The 25,240-nt window shown below is 31.0% G+C and overlaps 2 protein-coding genes across 2 annotated transcripts; one reads left to right on the plus strand and one right to left on the minus strand.

The window, feature by feature from the left end:
- Nucleotides 1-9,300: 9,300 nt before the first annotated feature.
- On the minus strand, nt 9,301-11,485 carry LOC112730228 (uncharacterized). Its single transcript, XM_025780326.3, has 5 exons — nt 10,895-11,485; nt 10,522-10,769; nt 10,294-10,431; nt 10,016-10,198; nt 9,301-9,551 (listed from the first exon to the last, which is right to left on the minus strand). Exons 2-5 carry the CDS (start codon nt 10,759-10,761, stop codon nt 9,492-9,494), a joined length of 621 nt encoding a protein of 206 aa, XP_025636111.1. The 5' UTR covers nt 10,762-10,769; nt 10,895-11,485; the 3' UTR covers nt 9,301-9,491.
- Nucleotides 11,486-13,040: 1,555 nt separating this feature from the next.
- LOC112730252 (uncharacterized) lies at nt 13,041-15,894 on the plus strand. Its single transcript, XM_025780347.2, has 5 exons — nt 13,041-13,495; nt 13,621-13,854; nt 14,574-14,700; nt 15,187-15,252; nt 15,319-15,894. The coding sequence occupies exons 2-5, from the start codon at nt 13,634-13,636 to the stop codon at nt 15,559-15,561; spliced, it is 657 nt and encodes a 218-aa protein (XP_025636132.1). The 5' UTR covers nt 13,041-13,495; nt 13,621-13,633; the 3' UTR covers nt 15,562-15,894.
- The last annotated feature ends 9,346 nt before the right edge of the window (nt 15,895-25,240 follow it).

Consider the following 25,240-nt stretch of genomic DNA (forward strand, 5'->3'; position numbering starts at 1 on the left):
TAATCAATCTCAATTTAAATGGAAACAGGTTTTGAAAATTATGCTTTTAAAAAGAGATTTATAAATAAAAATTCAAAGTATACAAAAATACCATCAAAGTACGTTCCTAAAATCCAGGAAACAGAAGGAGAAAGAATGCTCGATTTAGACTGTAAAAAGAATGAAAAAGAAATTTTCGAGAACTGGTTGAATTCCTTCTTATTGGAAACCTTTACTAATCCAAAACTTAGTGAATTGTCTGGAGGAGATATCTGGAATTATATAGGGTTTCATACTAAAAAAACTGTAAGAGATTTTATGACATCAATAGAAAACCAAATAATAGAAGAATTAGCAACAAAAACAACAGTTTATGATAAAATATTACATATAATGATGATTCTGTATAAAGAATTTTTTGGAAAAAATATCATAGATCATAGACAAGAAGTCTATAATAAAGAATATCAAGAAGCAAAAAACCATTTAGCTAATATTCAAATATATGATTTATGTAATGTGGAATCTTATATATGTGAATATAGAATGCATTATTATAAACTAAAAGAAGAATATAAAAACCATTATCTTAGTATATATATAACAAAACTTCCATACCCTGCTAATGAATTTATAATGGGAAGATTTATAAGAGAAATAAATAGGAAAACAATTGAAAAATAACTTTGGCGGAGCAACCTCTGCAATAAGAGGGGAAATAAAAGAACGTTGTATGCAATAAGCAACTCAAAAAAGATTTGAAAATATAATTATAATTTGCTGTCAGGATAATGAAAAAATACCTCAAAAATATGGGCTTAATAAAAATTTTCAAAGAAAATGAAAATATCAATTTAGAAAAAGAAAATACTATCCAAACTGGAGAAAAAAGAGGTATTTTTAGAAAAAGAAATAACAATAAAAACAAAAAACAAAAAAATAACTATTGCCCAAATAAAAAAGAAAATTGTAAATGCTGGTACTGCCAAGAAGAGGGACATTATGCAAATGAATGTCCAAAAAAGAAGGATAAAAAAGACCTTACCAAACAATTAGAAATTGCTAAGTCTTGTTTCATGGAACCATTAGAAGAATCAGATGATAACTTAGACTATATTTTTGAATATGTCTCAGAAACAGACTCAGAGACTGAGTAATAATGCCACATTTATTACTATAAAAATAACAGAAAAGTTTATAAATGCTTTCATAGATTCTGGAGCAACACAATGCTTTGCTAGTACAAATATAAAACTTGATTGGAAAAAATTAAAGAAACCATTAAGAGTTAGAATAGCTGACAAATCACTACATAAAATTGACCAAAAAGCAGAAATGATTGAAATATTTATTCAAAATTATAGGTTCATTGTTCCATCCATATATATGTTAGATTCTGGGATTGATTTTATCATAGAAAATAACTTCTTAAGGCTATATCATCCATTCATTCAAGAATTAACATATATAGTTTTAAAAGCTTCACACGATTCTTCAATAAATCAAAAATCAAAACGTATAAAAATACCAACTACTACCATAGATAAGATTTTAAAATTTAAAATATTTTCTATATTAGAAACATGTTATTTAAATTTATATTTTCAAATAAATATTCCAAAAACTAATCTTGAAGTAAAAGTAGAAGAACTTTTGGATGAAATTTGCGCTGAAAATCTTTTAGATATTAAAAATACAAATAAAGAATTAGTAAGCATTAAATTAAAAGATCCTACAAAAGAAATAAATGTTCCAAATAAAATTCCTTATTCCGCAAGAGATAAAGAAGAGTTCTCATTAGAATGTAAAGATCTTTTAGAAAAAGGAATTATAAGGTTAAACAAAAGTCCTCATGTGGCTCCAGCCTTTTATGTCGAAATCAATAATGAAATTAAAAGGGGAAAACGAAGAATGATAATTAATTATAAGAAAATGAATGAAGCAACTGTTGGTGATGCTCATAAACTTTTAAGAAAAGATTCTATTTTAGAAAAAATCAAATGAGCAACTTGGTTTTCATCTCTTGATGCAAAATCAGGATATTGGCAACTTCATTTAGACGAAGAAACAAAGAAATTAACTACTTTTACTTGCCCAACAAAAGAATCAACAAGTGTGTCGCTCTATGAATGGAATGTTTTACCATTCGGATTAAAACAAGACCCAGGTATCTATCAAAGATTTATGGAAGAAAATCTAAAAGAGTTGAATGAATTTATCTTAGTTTACATTGATGATATATTAATTTTTACAAAACAGGATAAAGAAGATCATCTTCAAAAATTATTAATAGTTTTAGAAAGATGTAAAGAAAAAGGATTAGTTCTTAGCAAAAAGAAAGCAAAAATAGCAAGACAAGAAATAGAGTTTCTTGGGTTAATTTTATCCACTCAAGGAAAGTTAAAACTTCAACCAAATATTTTAGAAAAGGTAAATTTATTTTCTAATAAAATAGAAGATAGAAAACAATTACAAAGATTTTTAGGGTGTATAAACTATATTTCTGATCAAGGATTTTTAAAGAATATAACAGAATACACTAAAAACTTATTTCAAAAAATAAGTACTAAAAAAGAATGGAAATGGGAAGAAAAAGATAGTATGCAAATTAAAAGAGTCAAAGAATTATGTGAGAAACTTCCGGAACTTTATATTCCAGTAGAAAACGACTACTTAATAGTAGAAACAGATGCTTCAGACATAACCTGGTCAAGATGTCTAAAAGCTAAGAAAGCTATAAAAAGTTTGGAACAAGAAAAAGAATCACTATATTCTAAATATTCCCCAAAGGAATTACTTTGCAGGTATATTTCAGGGATTTTTACTCCAACAGAACAGAGATATACTACTCATGAAAAGGAAACTCTAGCAGCAATTAAATCTCTTAAAAAATGGAAAATTGATTTACTACCCAAAGAATTTACATTAAGGACAGATTCAAGTTACCTAACAGGTTTCATTTCAATACAATTTAAAAGTTGATTATAATCATGGGCGACTGGTAAGATGGCAATTATTTTTGTTACAATATCCAATAAAAATTGAATATATTAAGGGTGACAAAAATGTTATTGCAGATACATTAACAAGAGAATGAAGTTCGTTTACAACGCATTGAATCAAGAAATTCAAAAATATCAGAAAGAACTCGAAGAATGCAAGCATTGTCAGCAAATAAGGACACAGATCTAATCCCTCAAGAAGGCCATTGAAGCAATGAAATCAACACAACAAGCAAAACCATCAGAGTTCAGCCAGCTAAGCATGGTGGACAAATCAGGTGAATAAAAAATTTCAGAAAATAAAACAATTGCTGAAATTATTAAGAAATTCACACAAGATAAAAAAATATTATGTAATTTATAATGGCCCCATGAAAAGGAGTATATGATGCCTGGGAAAAAGCGGCACCATTCACACATCAATCAAAGATAATTCATAAAGGAGGATTTTTAACACTAGCAGAAGCAAAGAAATCCTTCAGAGAATATGAAGCTCTTCATCCAGAGTAAACCCTAAAAAGATCAGATAAAGCTCCAATTCAAGCCTAGAGAACGGGAATAATGAGAAGCATTCCTACAAGGGCTGAAATCAAGAAAAAGAAAAGGGTCTGTAGATCAAATCTCAGAGAAACCCTTAATATAGTCCTGAATTGGACTGAAGAAAAAAGGGCAAGTTTGTGATACTATCCTATTGCCAAGGAACAGCTAACAAAGCTGGTTATTTTTCCAGAGGCTTTCCCATCTGACACTTATCAGTTTTTCCAGTATGGATTAATTGATACAATTTTAATTTTTAATGATCTAAAAATTATTAGTGAGTTTTCTGCAGGATTCGTTGATGCAGTAAAGAGATTTAAAAATATGATTGACAATGTAAATCCAAGGGATATATCCCTAAAATTTACAAATAGTCAACCTATTTTTAATGAAGAAGAAGAATGCTTAGTTCCAGCACACCAAGTAATATTCATGTCCGTCTTCCCAGGAAATTTTTAACCAATTGATCAAATTCAAGACTTAACAATCTACAGTCATAAAGGAAGGTTAGCCAGCACATTAGCAAGGATCTTTGAAAGAACTCAAAAAATAACAAGGGAATCCCACACGAGAATTAATTATAAAAGCAGAAATACTCTGCTTGTGTCCAATAAAAGAAATTAAATTGACGAAAGAGAGATGAGACTCTTGGTGGAATTTGAATCTGCATTCTACAATCTATCCGGACTCTTAGAAAAACTCCCTGAAGGGATAAAAAGGAATCTCTGCTATTTGATAAAAGACAAAGAAGACCACAAGTGCCAGCTATGTGCCTCAGAAATATCTGAAGAAAGCAATAATGAAATGGAATCCACCCACATGATAAAAGAAGAGGACAACGCATCCACCCACATGATAAAAGAAGAGGACAGTACATCTGAAGCATCCCTCAACATTATTGTATAATGACGTAAGCGCTTAGGTCATAGAGTACCAAAAATGTAGCTGGTGCAAGATGATAAACAATGACGTAAGCAATGACGTCATCAGAAGGGTAAGGATGGGAATTGTCCATCAGACCCAACTATTATAAATAGATTGCTTAGGCAATTGTAGAAGCATCAGAAAACAGAAAGCAGAAGGCTAAGAGTACTTATATGCTAGGAGAGCAATGAGGAAGCTGCCGAGACGATTCTGTAATCTGACAAAAGAATTCCCTTAGGAAAAAAATAGTTTTAAACTCCCTTCTAGAGTTAATATCTACAATCTCCCCATCCGGAGATAAAAACCCCTTATGTAAAATATACTAAATAAAAGAAGTTTTTTCTCTAGAAAGATACGTTTTTGTCCTAATCTCTTAGTTATGAATTATTTAAAAAGTTTAGAATTAACGGAAGAATCTGATTACTATAGATTAACTGCTTTATTAGATAATGAAAAACAGGCTGTTCTAAAAACAGAACTAAATCTCAAATCAAATGAAAATTTTAATAAACAAAGTCTGTTAAAAGAAGTTTTTAATAGAAAAAATATAATATACTGTGGAAAAATTCAACTTGAAGCCTCCTGTAAAAATAAAATCTGCTAATGGAGAACTTGAAATAGCTTTGATAAATGATGAAGAATTAAGTAAACAGATTGAGAAAATTAAGGATCAACAGAAAAGATCTAAAATTGGATGTATTCATATTAGTACCATACAAGTTTTAATCAAATCTACATATATGAAAGGAATTAATTCACCAATAAGTTTAGCAATCTGTGACAAAAGAATTACTGATGACCCAATAGATCAAATAATTAGAATTGTTCATGGAAATTTGGCAAATGTAAATGTTAAATTTAATGCCCATCTTGGATATGCTATACCTTTATCAACTGAAAATCTTGGTAGATCTATAAGTTTATCTTATAAATTTTATAGAAAAAGTTTAATGGAACAAGATGATGAACCATTTTCAATTACATATGCAATAAATTATGCTTTAACAAATAGTCATCATAGTATAATATTTAAAAATAGAGAAAGAATTTATGTTGATGAATTATTTCAGAAAATTGTAAAAACAGAAATACCAAAATATAAAGCTATTGAAAACCCAGTTCTATTATTAAAAGAACCATCAAAAAGATCGGTTTCATCAAATTTTCAAATAAGAGAATCTAAAATCAATAGTCCTTTAAGTTTATCTAAATTAAAAATTAAAGAAGAAAACTCTGAAATAAAAGAATTAACAAAAAAGTCGAAAAATTAAATGAAACCCTAAATATTAAATTATGACAATAAATAAGAAAGAAATATATGTAACTTATCAAGATAAAAAACAAGAGCTCTTTAAAAGAAATTATAAAAAAAATGCTTACCTTTTAATATTATTTTAAGAAAATTGGATTTAATTTTTTTTTAATGGTAAATTAATTATTCATATTAATATAAGTAGTGCATTAACTAACTAAACGGTAAGATAAGGTGAACAAATGAATTGAAATAAACTCTAATAATGTTATATAAAAAAATTAGAAAACACAATTAGAAAAAAAAAGAAAGAAAATGTGTATAATTGTGTTGTATAATGATGAAAAGGAGTTGTTTAATTTAAATAAGATTATTGAATGGAATTGTGTTGGGGAGCAGAGGAATTTACAGAGTATGATAGTTCCAGCAACCCATGTTCCAGATTTGGATCTGATAGCAGGGCGTCCATTCCAATCGACACTCCCATCAAGTGTCACCTCTTCTTCTCCTTCCTCTTTCAAATTCCTCTGAAAAAATTAAATACTTATTAATTAAGTTAATCATACAATAATCATGTATCAAATGTTGATTAGTAATAACATAATAGAATGGAGGGCACGATGGGGTGATGAGAATATGCATGCAGGCTTATTAAGTAAAGTACGATCATAGTAACACTTGTTTAGGGACATTTTTAACATCAAAAGTCCTTGAGAAACAAGGGCATGAAGGAATGAATTAACAGAATTATAAGTAATAAGATAGACACTGACCTGTTTGTAGAGTTCTAAGCAATCCATTGTTATATAAATATATATAATAACTTATTTTTGTTCCATCAATAATTTAGCATCATAAGAAACTCGTTAAAAGATGTATGTAGTAATTTGTTTATGTATAAATACACCACTAATAAACTTTTTTTTTCTTTTGAAAGAAATATTAGGAAGACAGCTGTAACAGGAGAAAACAGAAGCAAGTGATGAACAATAGAAGCATGAATTGAGGAATGAGAATGCATGTTGGAATTTTGAAGTGCATAATCATTTTTTTATGATCTTTTAGTCTAAAGTAAGACATCTATTACTATTAACACCAAAAGAGAATATAATGATAATTATGTGCTAACATGCCCTTTTAAAACAAAAAATACATCCTTATTCTATGAAGTTGTCAATGAAAAATAACATATTAAAAAATTAAATAAAATATTTTGTCTTTAAAATTTAGACTCATGAACCTTATACTATTATACTCGTGCGATGTACAAAAAATATTTAATATTTTATTTATATCTGAAGTATTTAAAAAAATATATTTTTTAATATATTTAATTTTAAATTAATCTGCATTTATTTTTTTTTATTCATGAGAATACCAAACAATAATATATATCAAGGAAATTCACAAAATAATTGGATTAATTAAAAAAAGCATAATATGCAATAAATTAATATCTTAATTTTCATGGAAAATGTTCATACATATTTTTTTGCCTTTAATATTGATCGTTGCACATTTAATTTATAGGTTGTATCTCGATTCCTGTGTCAAATAAAATTTAAATATTATTTATATAAAATTTTTCTATCCAACTAAAAAAAAGAAATGAAAAACACAATTAACAACAAAGAGATACAAATTGATTAAACTGTACCTGATCATTTCTATTTATCAAAAACTTCTCTATACTTAATATTAATCGTACAATTCTCAGAGATCCCTCATAATTCTGAATTAAAACCTTTATTCTTTGCTTGCTCTTAACTTTTAAAAGTGTCACATATAACTGTCCGTGTATAAAAATTAATCTCGATAAGTATAGATCCACGATTTTTAGCATATGTCCTTGAATCTTGTTGATTATCATACCAAAGGACACTATCAATGGAAATTATTTTCTCTAAAACTTGATTGGAATGTTATCATTATTTGGAACCATAATAATCCTTGGGATTAATGCAATTCCTCTTATTTTGATCTCTGTAAGTATTTTGCATTCAACTAAGTAATTTTCAAGTTTCCTAACCTATAGTCATGTACCATTATATAAGTCTGGTCTATGTTTCTAAGTAACGTCACCAAAACACCAATATAAATTACAAAATAATATATTATTTAAAATTTATAGTTATGTATATATGGCTAAAAATATTATAGAAAAAATAAATACTTATAGTCAAAACTCTTAAGTTCTTTAAATTTGAATATACTTATAGTCAAAACTCTTAAGCTCTCTAAATTTTAATATAATAATAGACTGTCTATCTAAGTGATTTTGTATGTACTCAATGAATTATTTTGTAAATTTTTCTCCTAATGTGCATTTCAATTTAGGTCCACTTTTATATCACATGAAGACAAAATAGTTAAAAACATAATAATGGTTAGAAATCTAAAAAATAAACTTAATAAAACTATCACAATTGTTTTAGTTTATCCCATCTCATCAAGTTCTAACACAAAAGAAAAACTTATAAATTTATTAAAAATCTCTAAATTTTAGTATAAATTAATGAAATCTCTATAAAATTCAATTATTAGATCACACATCATACACAAATCACAAAATACTAAAACATAAATTATACCCTAATCTAACCTTATTATTTATTCTAGTGGTAACTAACTCTATCCACTAAATTCCATTTTTTTCAAATCAACCTAATTGTTGTATGATTTAGTTACCACTAGACATACGTCATGTTTTATCATTTTTGTGATTTATGTATGATATGTGAACTAATCGAATTTAGTAGAGATTACATTAGTTTATGTAATAAAAAATATTATACTTAGTAAAAAAAATGTAGGTGAAATATTGTGTATTTATAAATAAGTTTTTGTTGTTGTTTTAGTCTCTTAAGCAAAAAATTTGATTAAACATAATAAATATTAAATACGTTTAATAATATCATGTCTCATGTTAAACTATTATAGGACCGGTACAACAATTTAATGTAAATTGTGATAGGATGAAAAGATTTACTGATTTAAATTTAAAATACTTCACAAAATTAACAAATAATAAATAAATAATTTTTATAAATATTTTATTTTAATTCAAAATAATGCATTCTTATAAGTAATTAATTTTTATACCATTTAAAATTTTTGAGAAAATAAACTCCATTCATGATAAAATTATAATAAAATTACTCTCATTTATAGAATAAAATGGTGACTTTTGTATAAAAAAATCTTGTCCAAACAAAATAATCATCTTCAATTGCAATAAAAATAATTGACAATACATCACAAGACATACTGTTTACCAATTTTTTCCATCTCCAACTTGAATTACAAATTGCAGAAGTAGAACAAATAATTAGAAATTCACAATTCAAATAAGAATCATTTATATATTGACGAATGATCAATATATAATATTTATAGACCATGAAGAAGCTCAAAATTTTCAAAGTTGACAATTCGCAGCTAGTAAAACTTGTTGATGTTCAATTTTAGGGTCATTTATTTTATTGAAACAACACAGAACATTGTCAATTGATATTCTGAAAGAAAATTTTGAAGCACTTACAGTCTAAAACCACCATTCACAAATCGAAAATTATATTAATGGAGCTCAGTTAATGAATAATGATAGAAGCTAGAACACTAACAAATTCCATAATTTCTGTAAACAGTGCTCATCAGATGTCAGTTATATCTATCATTGTACTAATACACACTGCACTATTTCATGAGTATTGAAATTATATAACATCAGAGTTTTCCTTTGTGAAGAAACTATAAACACACAAATATAACATGAATCTAAACTCAGATTCCACAACTTAGGCCTGAGAAGTACCAACATCCTGAGATGTACCAGCATCCTGAGATGTACCAACTTCCTGAGTAAATACATTAAAAGAGAATCTACATTAACTCCAATGCAAATAATCAATGAAAAAAATAGACTACTGCAACCACATGAAATATAAGGAGAAATGTTTAAATACAATACTCAATCAAAACTATGAAATACTTGAAGCCAATTATCAATATATATACAAGGAACATGAAGCTAAAATCAAATGAAATATCTTCATCTTGACAAGAAAAAAATAGATACAATATCATTAATAGTTTTGATGATTTATGATAGGCAGTAGCTATGATTACTCATGCAAGGAACTTAACAATCATAGATAATTATGAGTCACAATATAAGCAAACCTTATGATAAAGTAATCACAAAGCAAAACCATACTATCAAAGTAAAAATGTATCCACACATAAACAACAAAATCATAATTAGAATAAACAAATTAAAATGCCAAGATACACCCAAAATATGGATAAATGATGATGCTACCTGCGCATTACCAATCACACAGAACTGGACTTTGAGATAATCATTGAATGTTTTCCATACTTTGCTGTAAAAGGTTTGAGGTGCATCATCACCAGAGCGTGCATTGAAAGTAATGTAAAACATACGGCCAGCAACAGCACCAGCATTAACGCTGACAAGCTTATCAAACTCAAAATTCACCTTCTACATAGTAATAACAACAATAAAAATAATCATTAGTGAATGAGATTATAGACATAAATAAAACACAATAAAGCAAAAACCATCATAGACACAACATTTTTGCGATTGTAGATTCGCAAGCTTTTCTGAATCATATCCTTCACAAGTTTCTGCCTATACTTATTATTATTAGTCACCGAATAGGGTCCAACTCCGCCACACAATCTACCTCCATAGTCAGGAACAATGAATCCCTGTAAACAACATAAAGATAAAAAACCCTAAAGAGTTAAATTATGAGATTATCAAAAAAAAAAAAAAGCGTGTGGTGAATTTAAAAGAACCTGACTGCCGAAGAACTGTCTATAATATTCATGAATTTGTTCATCAGTGAGTTTCTCATCAGGCGGACGGTGTATCACCGTTTTCTTCGGTTTACCATCCCCATCATCCCTACCTCTTTTAGCTCCGACAGAAGGCTTACTAGTCGGACGGTGTACAGTAGAAGTTTCTTTCACCGTTTTCTTCTGTTTACCATCCACATCATCCCTACCTCTTCTAGGTCCGACAGGAGCAGGAGCCATATCTCTCTCTAATTGTCAATTTCAGAATCAATCAATAAATAACAACGAAACAGGATAGAAGCACACGGAGTTTCAATTCAATGATGCACAAAATCAAACGTGTGAATCGGAGAAGAGAAGGCGGAGTACTTACGACAATCACCGGAGCGTATGATATGAACAAAGAGGTCGACGATTCTGATTCTGATTCTGATTCTGGTGAATTGGGGTTAGGGTTTTTAATAATTTTTTCCTGGTGCCTTCAACGTTGAATTCACGGAGGTAAGTGTTGTTTATTGGGCTTATACGTTGGCCTTTTTATTGGGCTGCTTGTTGGGTTTATTTTCATGATTTTTACTACTAGGTAGATGTTCTTGTAGGTTTATAATTGGTTCCGTTGTCCGGCGGCGCAGGAAGAGAGGGAACAAATCACTTCGTTCAGGCCGGGCGATAAGCGCGAAGCTTCATTGAAACTCGACGCGAAGTTTCAATGTCGGCAGGTTCGGACTTCAAGCGACAACGGTGATGCAGGATACGACGGCGTGGTGGACGAAAACAGAGGCGCAGGCGACGGCGGCAGGGAAGGCAAGTACCACGACACAGGCGTGGGCGAGGTTGCGGTCGACGATAGTGACGCAGGCGACGACAACGTGGCAGGCGAAGGCAATGAAATGGACGACGGTGGGGATAGGGGCAGTACCGCAGTAGCGCTTCACAAAGAGAAGAAGATCGCATCTTGAATCGCATGCTTCATAGACAAATCCGTGTGTTTTAGAATCCGGGTCGGGTTGGATTTGGAGCTTCGCTCTCTTGGATCTGGACCGGCTTGGTGGTCCGGGTCTTGACCCCAAAAAAAAATTTGGTTCCGTTTCATTTTATTTAATATTTATAGCATCAACAAAAATTTGGTATATTATTATATTAATGTATCATTGATATATATAGTATTTAATTTTAACCGTAATAGTTAAAAGAAAAATAGTAATATACATATAAATTTAGTTAACATGTCTTCAGATTACGTACCAAAAAAATTGTATAAAAATATAAATTTCTAAAAAATGATTAAAAGATGTTGAGCCTTCTTAATAATATAAACTTTTTTTGGTAACTTAAAAGAAAATAAACTTCTTAATAATGTGAATATAATATACATAAGTATATATTATATAACAAATTATTATTACTTTGTGCTTGCTCTTAAACTAATTGCATATATACACAATATAAATAATAATTGTGAATCTCAGTTCATCTTCAAATTTTCTCTTAATATTTAAAAGAATAAAAATTTAAATACATATGTTATTTTTTAATATAATATATACTGGTCTAACAAAAAATAAAACGATGAAATAATAAAAAAGGAAAAAAAAAAGAGACAAAGATAAATTTAAATACATATGTTAAAAAAGGTTGCGATTATATATATTTATTAGAAGAACAGACAATAAAAAATAAATTTATAAATTATTATATAGACTTGTTTATTTTATAATAAGTGCCAAGTCTTGTATTACATTTCCCTCAAGTTATCTCTGGCTTTCTATATAAATAAATTAGCAAAAAATTCGCATTTATGAGACAATTTTTTTTATAAATTTATTGATCTCAAATTATAATTATATTATTAATTATAGATGTTTACGTATTTGTATGAAAATATTTAATGTAAAAAATTTTAAAATTACCTATTTAAATTTTAAAGTAGTAAAATAGGTGATATATGACAAAAAAATATAAAAAATGGATAATAATATATTTGTCATATATATTAAGTTTGGAAATATGATTATATAATAATAATTTAATTTGTTTATAAAAAATTAATATATAAAATTTAAAATGGTTAATGCCTTTAATAATAGTTAATATATTTACAATTAATAATTTTAGTTAATAACTTTTAAATTATATTTTAATTAAATTTATAAAAACAAATAAGTATATGGATTTGTTGTTATACAAAAGTAAAATTAACTATCTTATATGTATTTTAATTGAAAAGAATAATGATACATAATTAATAAAAAAAAGATAAATAGATTTTTGATTTTTTTTTACAACATTTTTATTTTTGATAATCAAAAAATAATTTTAAGTGCTTAACGTTTTTAAAAGTTAGACGAATTAATCTTTCCATCCAAATTCTTCCGTCGAATCTAATAAAAAATCTGACGTAACTCCCATAATACTTGTCACGCATATGCACGTACACGTTGTCTGTCGATTTTCGCCTCACGCGTACACGCGTCGACTTGAATTTTCTACTTCACCGTGATTATAGGTGATTAGTTGGCATGATTGAAATACTTAATAGTCAAAACTCAAAACGGGTGAGATTTATTGGGTGTTTTGTTTGGGTTTCGTTTTTAATTTTTCTCTGAATTCCGTATAGTAAAAAAATTCGCAAGACCTAATTCTCCGGTTTCCAGTTGCAGAGATGGAATCATCGTCACCATCAAAGCGCGGTAAGACCTATTTGGAAGTGTTTTTTCCACTTCCTCCTCTTTCTCGAGAGTCTTCCATCATTATGTATGAGTTGAGGACAATCTATCGATACATGGAGGAGCAATTCTCATCAATTCTCCGGGAACAAGCTCGACAAAAGGGTGCCATAGTACCCCAATATGAGTTTGCTACTCTGTGTCTCTTGTATACTCCCGATGAGTATGTTCCTCTGAGTCCCATGTATAGTCCTCATTCCTCCCAAGTATCTTCCTCCTTCCTCCGAACACTCAGCGGAGCCATCTGAGTGAGTTTCATGCATTCATGCATCCCCTAATTTACCTATCAATTGAATTCAATTTTCATAAAAGAAAGCCTTGAGAATTATTTACAGTTTTTATTTTGCACTTTATTGTGTTTTATTCTTGATAGCAAAACGGGATGGATGGTGTCCGATTGTCCTCCTCCTGATGATCGACCACTACCACAAGGTGGTGTTGAAGTTCAAGCCAAGATGGATCGGATGAAAGCTCTAGAAGAAGCACGTCAACCTCCTCCTCCTCCTCCTTCTCGAGAGTCTACCATAATTCTGGATGAGTTGAGGAGAATCCATCGATACATGGAGGGGAAATTCACATCCATTCTCCAGGAACAAGCTCGCCAAAGGTATGCCATAGTTCATTTGTACGCCAACTTTTTGGTTCATATCTTGCCGTGTTGTTGTAACTGTTCTTTTGCAATTTGATAATTGTTCTTTTGAATACCATGGTTTTGAGTATTGTTCGGGTAATTCTGTTATTTTTGTTTGTTTATCAAGAGCTGAATTGTGATTTAACATTGATATCATTGTTGATCATGTCTCTTGTTTATACATAATGACATTTAATTAAACTCTTCTTTTGATTTACCTTGTTTCCTTGTTTTTATGGATTTTGTCGTGAAAATTGTTATATGTATAAGCACATTGTCACAATAAAATTCCTTAGGGTATCCCACCATTTGTAAAACTGATTTCTTTAGGTCACCCAGTTTTGTATTGCAAGACACTTGGGGTCCCTGCATCAGTGTACCTTCGGTAAACGTGAGGAAAACACCCTTGGGCCAGCAAATTGAAAGCATGTTAAACCTTTCTGTTCAATTTTTTACTATTGTTCTTGACAAAAGGGAAACTAAGTTTGAAAATGGATCTTCATCCTCAACTTCTACTATTGTTATTAGATAATAGTATAAATTGAATCCCTCTTATTTTATTTATGTTTTAATGTTGTTATCATTCTATGTGAAGACAATTTTTGATTTGTATATGTAAACTAAAAAAGAATATTGCAGGTTTTTCATGATTGACTCACTGAAAACGATAGCTGTTTAAATTCTTTTTTAAATAGGGACTCCAACTGGGATGATGGTGGTGTTGTGGACAAAGAGACACACAAGAGGAAAAACTATCATGAAGGTGATGTCATGGAAGAGACATGCAAAAAGAAGGCCAAATTTGTGGAAGGCTCAGAGGAGGTGAAGAAGCAACTTCATTATTATTGCTACATATGCTAATTCTGTAACACGCCGCTCAAGCAAATAATCTTAAAGGTGGAATTGTTCCCATGGCATATCCTGTTCTAAGAAGATATATTTCAAACATTCAAGGGCAATCTTGCGAATTTCATGGCGGCTACTATTAAAAGATTATCCTTTTTTGGCTGGAGATGATCATAAATCGATGGTGTGTGTTCACTGCCAAAGGGATTTGCCCGCAATTTTGCTATATGTTTTAATCAATGTTTTGACATTTTGTTCATTGATTAGTCACATTATTCTACATGAGGTTAATTATCCTGTAAAGTCTCCCCAACTTAATATTCTCTCTCTATACACACACACATTGTCTCTCCACTTCACTCTCCGAATTGTTTGCCCAACTCTACAAATTCAAAATATTCACACACCTTATTGAGGTCATTGTGGTCTAAGCTTTTTCCGTTTACGGCTCTCTCTGATCAGTTTGGCCAATTCCCTGCTGATGGGAAGATGATCAATGAAGTGGGACACATAGGTGCCAGTTTGCAGGTACGTTTTGTTTGTTTTGATGAGTTATTGTGTGCTTAATGCTACTAATTAATATTTTTATATTAGGAGGTTGGTGCTCGCCTTGCATCCATTGGTCGGACACACGAGCTTGAAAAGGAACAACTTGCTGCTCGTGTAAAGGAATTAGAGACTAAAGTGTCTGAGGCTTTTGGTCAAGGGTTCTATCGAGCCGTGACCCAGGTTAAGGCTGTTTTTCCTGGAATTGATGTGGATAAGCTGGATGTGACCAAGGTGGTTTTAGATGGGAAGCTTGTGGATGAAGATGCTACTGGTGAGAAGAATGATTGAAGTTCTTCATTTGTAATGGTTTGCTTTGTTTTTTCGGTATGTTTGCAACGGTCGTCGTGCTTCCTCTGTTCGCCGAAGAACGAGGTCGCCAATTTTGAAAATTCGGGAACGGCTTTTTTTTAAGAAAAGTATAGGTAGACAATGAAAATACTAAAACAATGTGAACAATGGATATATCGGATGTTCATTTCACTAGGTGTGCAGATGGTTATTCTAATATTAAAATTTAGGTGGATAATTTAGAAGTGTAATGTGTTTTGATTTGATTTGATGGTTGTTCAAATTGTTCAAGAAAATTATTGGTTATCTAGTATTACCTTTTTTTTTATTGTACTTACGTTGAATCAGTTGTTGCATTGCCTTTTGTCTTAGGGTTGCGATCTCTCTATTTTATTGCTTTGTTTCCTTATTATGCACTTTTTATTATTTGGCTTATGGTACTCTTTGAATATGTTTTCATATTATGCTTGCTTTACATGGTTATGACTTGGATATTTTGGTTTGCTTTTATATATATATATGGTGCATGAATTCGTTGTTTTGATGAATGTCTCATAAAATAGGTCTAGTACACTTATTAACATTATAATTTCTCTTTGTTTTTGATAATGCCAAAAGGGGAAAAAGAATTAGTTAAGGATGTTATTCATGCTTTGATATAACAATTAGATTTCTTTAATATAAAAAATAGTTGTTTTGAAAAATTTAGAGAATAAACATAAACATGGATATAAACATAATATGTTTTCTTAGATAAAGGAGGAACTAAGTATTAATTATCCTGTTATCATGTTAAGTTGCTTTTGAATTTGATATTGGTTTTGTGATTGAAAAATCTGTTTTTCATATGCACTTTTTCATTTGACAACACAAGCGTAAATGGTCTTTTATCAATAATAAGATGAAAAGATAGATCTATAAATTGTACAAAGTTCATAGATGATTAGAGGCAAAGTTACAGAGGAGAGACAACTACCACAACAAATTATGCTTGGCGACACAAATTATGCCTGAGCTATATAAAATTGAAATCATTGCTGACTACAACAATTTATATAAATTTAAAAAGGGCAAAAATGTAATCAAATTTCTCATTTAGAATAATTAGGTAATACTAGAGTTAGATTAATTACGGGTGAAAACTCAGGTGCAATCGACTTCACATAAAGTTGATAGTTGAGAGTCGTTAAATGACAATTTAGTCAAATCAGTCAAATCATTTAACTGCTCTCAATTATTGACTTTAAATAAAGTCGAATGTAGCTGAGTTTTCACCTTAATTACGTACATGCCAAAATCAATATCTTCTAGTTTTGTTGTAACTTGTATATATTGTATACATGTATGATGAAGAAGATGATAAACTAATAAATCATAAATCCTAAATGAATTATCATGCTTTATCATATATAAGTGAAAAATGAAAAGTGAAAACTGGTCATGAATATTTGATTCAATTATACTAGTAGCTAGTACATTACAATGTTAACTTAGATTTTGGTACTTTTAGTAAAATTGATTCTTGTTGTCAAGAGAATGGTACTCTTATATGAGTGGTTTTGTTTTGTGAATATAACATTAAAAAAAAGTATCAAAAGAATTTAATCTCATAATTAGCTACTTCTATTTGATGAGTTGGATAAATTAAAATATAAAAGAATTTAAAAATTAATAGTTTAAACTTAAAAAATCCCATTTAGTTTATATATATATATAATAACTTTTTTTTGTTCCATCAATAATTTAACATCATAAGAAATTCATTAAAAGATTTACGTAGTAATTTGTTTATGCATATATAGTTATATACTCGACTAATAAACTTTTTTTTTTCTTTTGAAAGAAATATTAGGAAGACAGCTGTAACAGGAGAAAGCAGAAGCAAGTGATGAGCAATAGAAGCATGAATTGAGGAATGGGAATGCATGTTGGAATTTTGAAGTGCTTAATCATTTTTTTATGATCTTTTAGTCTAAAGCAAGACATTTATTACTATTAACACCAAAAGAGAACATAATGATAATTATGTGCTAAGGATGCCCTTTTAAATATATACATTATTATACTCTTGACTTTATTATATATATATTTTCAGAAAATCAATTAAGAGACTGATAAGTTTAGTGTTAGCCGTAATTTTATAATATTAGATATTTTTTTTATTGTATTTAAACTTTTAGTAAATTTTAAAATTCACTTGAATCTAATTAATTTTATTCAAATTAAATTTATTTATTATAATAAAATTTGAAATAATTTCACTTTATATAGATATCAAATTAAACTTTAAAAACATTACAGTGAAGTTGTTTAAATCACTCTAAATTTGACCGGGTAAAATTTATTATAGAAAATAACACATTAAAAGTTTCTATAGATACGTGACAAATTCTTTTGTCACGATCCATAAATGATGAATTATTTGCACGAAATTCTCAGTATGAAAACTGAACTATCACATTTCCAAATCTCTGAAAAATCTTTATATAGAGATTTGTGCATCCAATTTCATAGACACATTGATCCAATGCTGAGCCGTGCAACTATTTGTCGTCATGAGCATACCCACACCATATAATTTCTTTTTAATCCTTCCAAAATAAACGGCGGTGGAAATACATAAATTTATATATATATATAATATACGTTAACATCAACTTATATTGGTGTAATTTAAAGCATGTGTTTGTACAATTGTACTTATAATTCTTATTCTTAGAGAATATATTTTTTAATTCGATATATATTAAAATTAGTTACTAAAATCAGTATTAAATATATATTAAAATATATATTAACACATTAAAAATAAATTAAATAAAATATAAATTTTAATATATTTATATACAAATAAATAACAATCAACTCATTTTAATTTACAAATAATATATTTTTTATTTTTTATATTAATTTAATTAGAGAATTATAGTTATCTATTATGAGAGTTATTGTGATAATAAAAAATTAGATAAAAATATATAAGAAATAAACTTTAATTAGTACAAAAAATAGCCAATAAGATATAATTCAAATGGCATAGGTGCACTTTGGATAAATAACTTAAATAAGCTCTTTTAGAAAAAGAACTTAAAATATAAGAACTTTTATTAATAGTAGCTTATAAATAAGTTATTTTATATTTGGATTTTTAGTTATAGAAGTACTTATTTTAAAGTTGTAGCTTTTGGATAAATAAATCAAAAAATATAATTTTTTTCACAAAAAATAGATATTAAAACAACGATAATAACAAATATTTTTCAACGTTAATTTTTTATAACCTAATCACTAAGATTACAATTGTTTAGGCAATTAATTCTTTATTTGCTCTCTTATTAGTTCCATTTTTTAGGTAGAAACTGGTTCTTCTACTCCATCTTCACCCATAACAGTATTCTTGTATGTGGTAAATAGTAATAAAATTTTAATTTACAATAATCTTGATGGCAATGCCAAAAAAATTATTGTATAGTTAGTGTTTGCTGTTTTATTGTGTATGATATGGTAGATAAAAATAAAAAATAAATGTGAAATGTGTGTCAATGTATATTTTATTGCTGTTTTTTTTTTTTTACTTCTATTAGAATTTCATCCTCTTTTATTGGGTCAAGAACTTGTTATAACTAACTATAAAAATAATAGCAGCTATATAAAAATAAAATCACATGGGAGAAAAATAAAATTAAAACTGAGATTTTATACCACACATAATATTAAATACAAATTTAATAATAAAAATAGAGTGGTAAAATGATAAAAAAAATTAGAAGGAATATATGCAATAAGTGGTTCAGATGGAACATTGTTTTAAAATGGTGGTGGAGGGTCAATATTTTCAACAGATAAATTATTACGTGAAAATGATGGTGGAAGGCCAATATTTCTAGTAGATGGAACCTTGGGTGAAAATGGTGATGAGAGACCAGTCTTTTCAGTATCTTTTTAGAGCCAAGAATAAAAGTAGATTTTTTTTGTTTTGAAGTCTTTTTTTTACGATAATGATAGAATGACTTATCGAGGAGGAGAAGTCATATATTTCTACTTTTTCAAAAAGTTATCAATTAACTTTTTGAGGAAGTTAAAAGTTCTTTTTAATAATTAATTTTAATTTACAAATAATATATTTATATTTTTTATATTAATTTAATTGGAGAATTATAGTTATCTATTATAAGAGTTATTGACTTATTGTGATAATAAAAAATTAGATAAAAAGTATATAAGAAATAAATCTTAATTAGTACAAAAATGGCCAATAAGGTATAACTCAAATGACATAGTCTTCTTATACTCACTTAAAAAATTACGGATTTGAGTCTTTCTAGCTTTGGTTAAAAAAAAATAGGCACAAAAAATGATTAATTTATACAAATTAGCTAGATAATATAAAATTTAAATCCAATAACCAATTTTATAACAAAATTTAATGAATAAAAAATTATTTAAATATATTGTTTCTTTAAAATTATGTTAGTATAATTTAATCTTGAAATAGATCAAATATTTTAAACATGAGATTCTTTTACAATAAGTTTTTGTATATTGTCTACTATTTATTTATTATATATTTTTTTAGTTGACTAATTTCACGATTTGAACTCTATTTAAAAATTTGTTGTTGGCCAATAAATTATTGTATATATAAGACAAGTTCGAACTTCTAACGCTTGTTTAAAGTGAACTGATCACTCGATTAATTTAAGTGAGTTAAACCCCATTTTAGTTCCTGAGATTCACGGTTTGCACCAATTTAGTCCCTGACTTACCAATTGCACCATTTATGTCCATGACTTTGTGAAAATTGCATCAAGGTCGTCCCTAGCCTCATCTCCGGCCAAATTAAGTGGCTCCGGCAGTGACATGGCACTGAGAAGCCAGGCTGGCGTAGATAAAGGCAAGCTGAGGTGGCAATTGAAACTGTTTGACCCAATGTGGTCCCTATACCTAATTTTAATCCCAATTTATACCATGGCATTGTCACCCCTCTTCATCTTCTTCTCTCTGCCCAGCAACGTTCTTCATTGTCTTCGTTGATCCTACTGGTTGAACTGCAAAGAAAACCATGATTGGGTGTGCGAGCCAAGGTCAAGGAAGCTGTACACGATCAACGACGAGAACGCGGAGTAGGAACAGACCATCGCGGGTACCAGAGCGGTGTGGGTGCGGCTGCCGGCCGGTGCTTCGTTGGTCCGGAACAACTACCAACCCAGATAAGCCCTTCTTCGGTTGTCCAAATTACAATGTGAGTTTTTGGTAAAAAAAATTGATTAGTTGTTTTCTGTTCTTTCCTTCTTATGATATCTCATATTCAGACTAGGGGCAAAACATGGTGTGGATTTTTTCTCTGGGCTGATGATGTAGAAGAAGAAGAGGAACATGAAGGAAGAGTGGATGCAACTGCAGTTGACAATGAGCAAGTGAGAGTGAATTTAGCATGGAGGATTGGAAAATTGGAAGCTGATATGAGGACACAAAAATCTATGATACAATTCTTAGGCATAGTGGTGTTTTTTACTGTAGCTGCTGTATTGATTATGACTTTGAAGTTCTGACAATGTTGTATGTAATGTATTCATGGATGAATGAAAGTAAGAGGTGGTTTTTTATCTTGAGATATATGCCCTGTTTTTGATTGACTGGTTATCATAAAGAGAAATAATTACAGATCATCTAACATCATAATTGCATAATGCATAATTACAAAAGTAGCAAAGATAAATATATTTGAGTAGCAAACAGTAGCCTGTTTGAGTTGCAAACATTAAAGAAACAAAAGAAGGGCCACAGCATAGTTATCAAGGCTGGCAATACAAAAGTTATGACAGTTGTCCTAAACAAAGTAACTATCTACTAACTGCCTTTAACAAAACAACAAAGAACTGTCCTAAACATCCTGATGTCAAAGTCATGAATTGTTCTTTTTTCTTGGTACTTTGAAACCGGGAGTTGGAACAAACTTCATAAAGTTGTGCAATCTGAAAGATGTAGCCACACTGGCTCCTTGCATTGGATCCACACCGATGGATTGAGGTGGTGGTGAGCTCCTCCTTTTGGTGGGCAACTTCTGTCGCCTTGGTGGTGCAGGTGCAGCAGGTCCTACTATGTCCTACAGCAGATAAAGAGTTCAACACATCAGCCCAGACAACAAAAAATTATACTTGTGTGCTGTTGTAACGTGGAGAAGTGTATTACCTGTGATCCTTCGTAGTTTGGTTGTGATATGTCAATCTCCACAGCAGGAGGGTTATCAGCTGGTGTAGCATCAGTTTGAGGGGGAGGGCCAGCCTCAGAAGCAGAAGCAGCAATATCAGTTTGAGGGGGAGGGGCAGCCTTAGAAGCAGAAGCAGCAACATTTGATTTGGCTTTATCTGCAGCAGCTTTTGCAGCTGCAATAGCAGCAGCTATTTCATCCAGTCTCTTCTTTGAGCACCCTCTCTTGGTATGCCCTTTTACCCCACAATACCTACATGTAAATGGCTTCAAATGCCTTTTCAAACCTCCACTTGGTTTGGCTTTCTTATTACCATTGTTGCCCTCATCAACATCTTTTCTCCTTTTCTTTGTCAAAGCTCCAGGCCTCCTCCTAATGTTAGGGGCCTGTGGTTGAGTGTACAAGGATTTCTCCCACAATGATTGGCCAGGAAGAGGGTTAATGTGATGGGCATAAGTCTTGTTGTATGCCTCCATAGTACATAGTTGGTGACAAAAGTCTTCCGGCCTCTTGTTTACCCTTGCAAGGGCAGCACAGGCATGAACACATGGAATGCCTGCAATTAGTAACACAAATGCATAGTAATATAATCACAGTTTTCAAAGTACACAAATGTTAATGATTAAGTTAGAGAGTTTGATAAAGCTCACCGGTTAGCATCCAGAATTGGCAAGTGCATAGTCTTTTTCCAAGATCCACCACCATATTTGTTGGCTGGCCATGAACCTCAAATTTCTCATAGTCTTCATCACCGGTCCAGATAGGCATCCAGTTCTTTGATTCTTTTCTAATTTTATCTAGGCGACTTTGAATTACAGGAGGTAGTATACCAACATGATTTGCCAGTTTTACCTTATTCTTCGCAATATTTCTCATCACAAACATTCTCACCTCCTCAAGTAATGTGATGATGGGTTTGCTTCTGGCCTCTTTGATTCTTGCGTTGAAAACCTCACAGGCGTTGTTACAAATGTTATCCAGTTTTGGCCTATGGCTGAACTGGGACTTTGTCCATGACTCTCTAGGCCATTTGTTGAGATATGCCCAAGCATCCTCGTTCACCCTCTTAATCTTATTCATATTATCGATGAAATCCTGGAATGTTGTAGACCTGGCACATTCCCAAAGCAATCCCCTCAACTCAAGCTCCTTCCATTGTTTGTTGAAGTTCCTCCAGAGGTGCCAAACACAAAAACGGTGGTGAACTCCTGGCATTACCTCCTGGACAGCTTGAATTAAACCCTGCAGGTAATTGTGCCTTCTATATTTCAGAAACAAATAATGACCTTAAAAACTTTTATTGTGCCATAAAGCAGTCCCTAAGTTTACATTAATGAACCTAATATAGTCCCTGACTTTCGAGTTTTAATACAATTTAGTCCCTTCACTTACGTGTAAAATGCACGATTGGTCCCTTGTGCTATTCGGATCTAACTAACAGTGCATATCAACAACCAACATCATGTATACAGAATTCAGAGGACATTTAAAACATACAAATTTTACATCCATTATTTCCATCCAATTCACGTACATCCAGAGAATCAAAGATTGTAAAAAGCACATGAAAGTTAACATTACCTTCTGCATATCAGAAATAAAGCACCATCCGTTAGTTTTGTAGTCTCCAAGATCAGCATGAAGCAGCTCCAGGAACCATTTCCAAGTGACTGTATTCTCTATTTCAACTACAGCCCATGCAATCACGTATATGTGATGATTGGTATCCTGTGCCACAGCAGCTAAGATCTGACCTCCAAATTGTGTCTTCAGAAATGCCCCATCAAGCCCAATCAAGGGGCGACATCCTGCCTTGAATCCCATTTTGCAACCATGCAAACAAACATACATCTTATCAAATATGACGTCTCCATTTGGTTGAGGTTCAACACATATCTGCACCGTGGATCCAGGATTCGTCTTCAATAAAGTTTCAGCATAGTCCCTTAGTTTTGCATACTGTGCCTTCTCATCCCCATATACTACGTTTCTTGCATCTGCTAGTGCCCTTGCAATGGAATTTCTATTCAGAATAAGGTCACACTTTGTCCTAAAGTACACAGCAGCCTCGCATTGCTTGAAATTGGGGTATTTTCTTACCTTTTTCACTAATTTACTAGCAACCCAAGCCATATTAGCAGCCCTGTTGGTGTTCTCCCTCGCACAAGTATGGTCGTCGTTGAAAGTCTTTATTTGCCAACATGAGTCATCACAGTCCCTTGAGGCATACACAACCCAGGAACAGTCTTTCACCTTGCACACAGCCCTGCATCTAATATTGTCATTTTTTTTGAACTTAATTCTCCTCCCCTCTTGGATAGTATACTCTCTTACAGCTTCTCTGAACTCATACTTGGTGTTGAATTTCATACCTACTTGTAGATGTAGCTCACCGAATCTTGTCCCATTTCTAAATATTGGAAATTCGTCTGACTCCTCATCAGATTCTAGCTCATCTTCTGAATTAGGAGGAGTCTTCATCTCCTCTGAGTGCCAAGAATTAGCACCATCAGATTCTGTACCTGGGTCAACTGCTTCAAACCCTTCAACAATCCCTGGAGTTCCCACAAAACCCAAGTCCACCTCTCCATCTGACACATCTTCAACAAAGGCATCATCTGGTTGCATTATGTTCTCTCTTGTCTTAGCAGCAGCATATGTAGCTCTCTTCATGTCCTTTACTTTCTTATTTCTTGGTTTGGACATACTTGTATTATCTTCACTGCTAGAGCTATGTTCTTGTATTGGCTTAAAGGAACTATCCTCTGAACTATCATCATCACTAGAATCACCATTTATAGTTAAGTCAACATGAAGAGCTCCCTTGCCTTTATTAGCAGACCTTCTATATGTTCCAACAGCCTGAGATCTTGTAATTCTCCTAGGTAAAAACTGAGGTTTGGACTTCATTTTTGCTTTGCCTTTATCTTTGGCTGTGGAGCATGCTTTGGTAGTCTCTCTCAGCTTGGTTTTCAGCCTTGGGTTGGGCTTTTGATTGGGCTTCTGATTGGGCTTTTTATTCACATTGGGCCTGAAGATGGATGTTGGGTTGGGCTTTGACTTAGGCTTAGGCTTTGGATTAGAATTGGCTTTCAGATTGGCTGTCTCATGAGCCTTAGCAGGCATTGGATTTGGGGTTGTGTTATCATCAATGGGGTTTGGAATAGTGACAGGGTTGGTTTCAGGGGGGATTGGAATAGGATTGTTTATGGGGCTTGGGTTTGCATTTGGGATAGGATTCGGTTCTGTAGTTGTGTTCGAGGTGTTACCATCAGCTTCGGGACCCTCACTTGTGTTCTTCTTGCTCACCAAGTCTCCCTCACAAGTACCATCAACCCATACCACAACCTCCTTCCCTGCAATCACCTCTGGTGTGGACACCCCATGCTCAAAGTACACATCAACAACTCCATCATTATTCTGTGCAACAAAACACATCTCTCTTAATTCACCATCAGATGTAAGAGC

The sequence above is a fragment of the Arachis hypogaea genome, chromosome 2 (assembly GCF_003086295.3).
Source record: "Arachis hypogaea cultivar Tifrunner chromosome 2, arahy.Tifrunner.gnm2.J5K5, whole genome shotgun sequence".
In the NCBI taxonomy this organism is placed as follows: Eukaryota; Viridiplantae; Streptophyta; class Magnoliopsida; order Fabales; family Fabaceae; genus Arachis; species Arachis hypogaea.